Source organism: Sphaeroforma arctica, assembly GCF_001186125.1.
Source record: "Sphaeroforma arctica JP610 unplaced genomic scaffold supercont1.3036, whole genome shotgun sequence".
Classification (NCBI taxonomy): Eukaryota; class Ichthyosporea; order Ichthyophonida; genus Sphaeroforma; species Sphaeroforma arctica.
This window is the reverse complement of record NW_014037522.1, coordinates 1-4,210: the sequence shown is the minus strand read 5'-3', so window position 1 is coordinate 4,210 and position 4,210 is coordinate 1. Positions and strand designations below refer to the sequence as shown.

The window sequence follows — 4,210 nt, the reverse complement described above, 5'->3', positions numbered from 1 at the left end:
TATATATATATACATATATATATATGTGTGTGTGTGTGTACGGGTAAAACCTACCCGTGAGCATCATGATGTTGGCTGTGGTGGCAGAGAGTGATGCTAGCTGTGCGGCGGCGTTAACTGCATTGACTTCCATTGTTTGCTTCTTCCACTGCGATCAAAAACAACAACACAACATCAGCCGAGTGTGTATAAGCGAATAAGTAGACATGTTTTTCCACGAGGCGTGTGATAGAGAATAATACTAAGTAGGACAGTAATAGTAAGCGTGTTTGGGATGATATGACCGGAAGACAAGTACTAAACGTGTGCAGGGTTTGAGATCCGCAGGTAAGGGAAATAAGTGTTTATACAGCACTTAGAGTTCTAAGGTTTAGGGTTTAGGGTTTTATTTTTACCTACCTGGTACGAAGCGACATCAGAGCCCAGTGGTGGCAGTGAAGTGGCGTTCTGTAGGTCTGAGCTGCACGCATTAATCACCGCGTGTCCTGAGGTCAGGTTGCCCTCGAGATTGGCTCGAGCCATAAAGAAGTCGTCTTCGGCCTTAATTAGGGCCATTTCGGGGTCGTTCTCGGCCGAGTCCTTGAGCATGAGGCGGTTGGTGTTGCGGTGGGTGGTCAGAGAGCGTTGGTAGCCTGTGGGGTGATGTGATGGTGTGTTATGTTACGCTCTGCAGTAGTCTCAGTGTAGCTGCTACAACGCTCGCTCTATATACCTACCACCATATTTAGAATCTTCCTACCTACTACCATATTTAGAATCTACCTACCATCTCGGCTGATCTGGGCCACACCGTTGCGTGTGCCCTTGACCACTCCCACACGGCCCACATTGGTCTCCGTGGCGCGCCCAATGTTGCTGTTGAGGTACTGTACTGCGGAGCCCTGCCCAGGTGCAATATTGTCCGTAAACGTCACACCACTACCCTCATCATTCATGGGCCGGTACTCAGACTCCTTCTTCTTCTTGAGGATAAAGTCAATGTATCTGGGAGGGTAGGAGGATGGGGAGACTGTATAGTGTGGATGGTGTATGTGCTGTACTACTGTGGTATTGTATATATACACACATTCCGCAATGATGCAAACAAGCATGTATTTATCACTTATCTATACACACACACACACACACACACATATATATATATATATATATATATATATATCTATATTTGCGTCGTGTGACCACCAAGCACAGGCACATACCCAGCAATCAGGCGCGAGATTTGCTCGCCCTCGGTAGTCTGCACGCTGTAGTACTCCTGTGAGTAGTCCCCAAAGTCCAATGTGAAACTGGTGGGAGAGGCTGCCCACCGCCGCACAGTCGATAGGGGCCATGTCTTGATCACCTCTTTGGTGTGTTCATCCACGCGCATGATGGAGTCACGAGACACGCCTACGTAGAATACAGTACGTGTGAGAGTTTTGTTTGTGCGTATGTGTATGTGCGTACGTGTGTACGTGTGCAATTTGTTTTGATACAGTAGCAAGCAAACATACAAACTCTAGAGGACATCCCTGTATATCCGAGCACTTTAACGCATTCGATGCATGCGCCATAAGACATCTTCACCTGCCAGCTATAACCGTACACGCGTATAATACAAACATTTCAGTACGCCTCTAGATAATTTCTAAATTCTTGCCTGGAATATACGTTTGTGTTGTAGGAACAGACCACTCTAAAACGTAAACGTAAAACACCCACACACCTAGTTCGTGGGGAACGAGCCTCAGTTAACCCTACACAGACAAACTCTGCCAGATACCCCAACATATCTGAGTACGTTCAGCAACAGAGCGTACGCGTTTATACATCACCACCGGATTTCTATACACACGTTTCTGCCCATATACATACACACTCCTGTAGCCACATACCTACTATATATCTCCACATGCCTGTACCCATATACTCACCATATACCTACACACGCCTGTACCCACATACCTACCATATACCTACACACTCCTGTAGCCACATACCTACCACATACCTACACACTCCTATATCCACATACCTACCATATACCTAAACACGCCTGTACGCACATACCCAGCAGCCGGGGCACCAGCTTGTTCTTGCCCTTGACCTTCTCCTTAACCAAGAAAAAGGACATGCCGTAAGTCTTCAGCGACCGACACAGCTGGATGTACCGGTACTTTGCATTGAGCTCAGTCATCCCCTTGAGCTTACGGTGTTCGCTGGCGATGCGTGTCTCGGACTTCTTGATGTCTGTGCTGCCCTTGGGTAGGTATTGTTTGAAGTCCATGATCCCGGCTTTGTGCGTGTCTGTGCGTGTGAGGAGAGAGGGGTGTGAGGTCTTGTGTGTGTTGTGTGTTGTGTGTTGGGTGTTGTGTGTGTTGGGTGGTGGGTGTTGTGTGTGTGCATGTGTTGTGGGTGTGTGGTTTGTGCGTGCGTGGTCATGTGTCGGGTATTGGTTGGAGGTTGCAGTACACAATGTGGTACCGCGTAGGCTGAGTGTGTAAGTGTGTGTGGGTACATGGACACACATAGTATGTGGCAACTGGTGCCACAGGTATCCGACAAAGTAGCCCTACGTACATTTACACACACACACTGTATATGGCAACTAGGGTTTAGGGTTAAAACCTTACATAGTCATGTACATACATACACACTTCCACACAGCAGACAGCAGCCAGTGATGCACACACACACACATTCACGCACACACACACAGTATGAAACAACTAATCATGCACAAATACATCCACCCTCACACACATTCACACCCACACACAGTATGTAATAACTAACCATGCACACACACATTCACCCCCACACAGCATGTAGCAGCGGGTGAAGCATTATCTCACCTGGGTTGTGATCGCCTAGTTGCACTTGGCATTGCAGCGCAGCGAATTGAAGGGCCTCGTCAGCGGTGCACGGGTGAGCCGCCTTAAGGATATCGTCGCGTGCTTGTACGTACATCAAATTGAGCTGCACAGGACTGGGGGTAGAGAGTACGAACCAGGGTTTTAGGGTTTTAGGGTTTTAGGGGGTTAAAATGCGGGGGGATAAGCTCCCAGATCCTGGGGACTACAGATTGACGAGGGGTTTGCGTACTTGTTATATACTCGTACTACTATTGAACCGTCTAACGACAAGCTTACACTGCTACTGACGACTCACAACTGTTGTGTTACACCACTCACTCGTTTCGGTCGACGTTTTGATCGGAGAAGAAGAACTTCTTATATAGAAAAAATGATAACCATACAACAGCACTCACTCTTATATATCAAATATTAAACCATTCAATGATACATATACAACACCACTCACAACTGTTATGTCACATCACTCACTCGTTCCGGTCGACGTTTTGATCGGAAAAGAAGAACTTTTTGCGCAGACGCACTGAGTCGTTCTCTCCAGCCCCTTGCTCACGCAGAGTCTTGTCGTGGTTCAACCACTCCCCTAAAATTACACATGACAAAATAATAAAACAATGTATGACGGAATAAAGGTGTTAGACAGGACATATGACGAAATAAGATAATAGCATTTAAGATGAAATAAGATGTGCAGTGGACCATGAGTGTCTGTAACACTTTCAGCCTACAATCAGTATACATATAAGCACATACACTCGTCCTTGATGTTGAGCATCTCCTCTAATACTTTCAGCCTACAACCAGTATACATATAAGCACTCTAATACTTTCAGTCTATAATCAGTATATATATAAGTACATACACTCGTCTTTGATGCTGAGCTTCTGCTCTAATACTTTCAGCCTACAACCAGTAAACATATAAGCACTCTAATACTTTCAGTCTACAATCAGTATACATATAAGCACATACACTCGTCCTTGATGTTGAGCTTTTCCTCTAGACGGGCCATTCGCTTCTCGTCTCGGCGTTTGGTCTCCTTTTCCTTCTTGCTGTCTTCGTAGATCCCTCCCTCAGGGCGAGCGTTCTTGAAGGTCTCATCAACTGAATACAGAGAAGAAGTTGTAGGGTTGTAGGGTTTAGAGTTATAGGGTATGGGTGAGTGTAAGAATGGTGATATACTAGAAATAGCGTACACAGTGTGTTCATTTTCCGATCATAGTTGACTAGGCACCGTTGAACCAAATTACAAATAATCGACCAACAGAGAGTATATATATATATATATATATATAATAAATTGAATATATTAATATTTACAAACACACATACACACACACACACACACATA

The 4,210-nt window shown here is 45.5% G+C and overlaps 1 protein-coding gene across 1 annotated transcript; it reads right to left on the bottom strand.

The window, feature by feature from the left end:
* Positions 1-399: 399 nt before the first annotated feature.
* On the bottom strand, positions 400-3,906 carry SARC_13223 (hypothetical protein; the record flags this gene model as incomplete). Its single annotated transcript, XM_014292651.1, has 7 exons — positions 3,832-3,906; positions 3,330-3,441; positions 2,838-2,971; positions 2,053-2,289; positions 1,203-1,392; positions 767-984; positions 400-632 (listed from the first exon to the last, which is right to left on the bottom strand). Coding segments are annotated over exons 1-7 (1,164 nt in total), but the record flags the coding sequence as incomplete, so codon positions are not given.
* Positions 3,907-4,210: the final 304 nt, after the last annotated feature.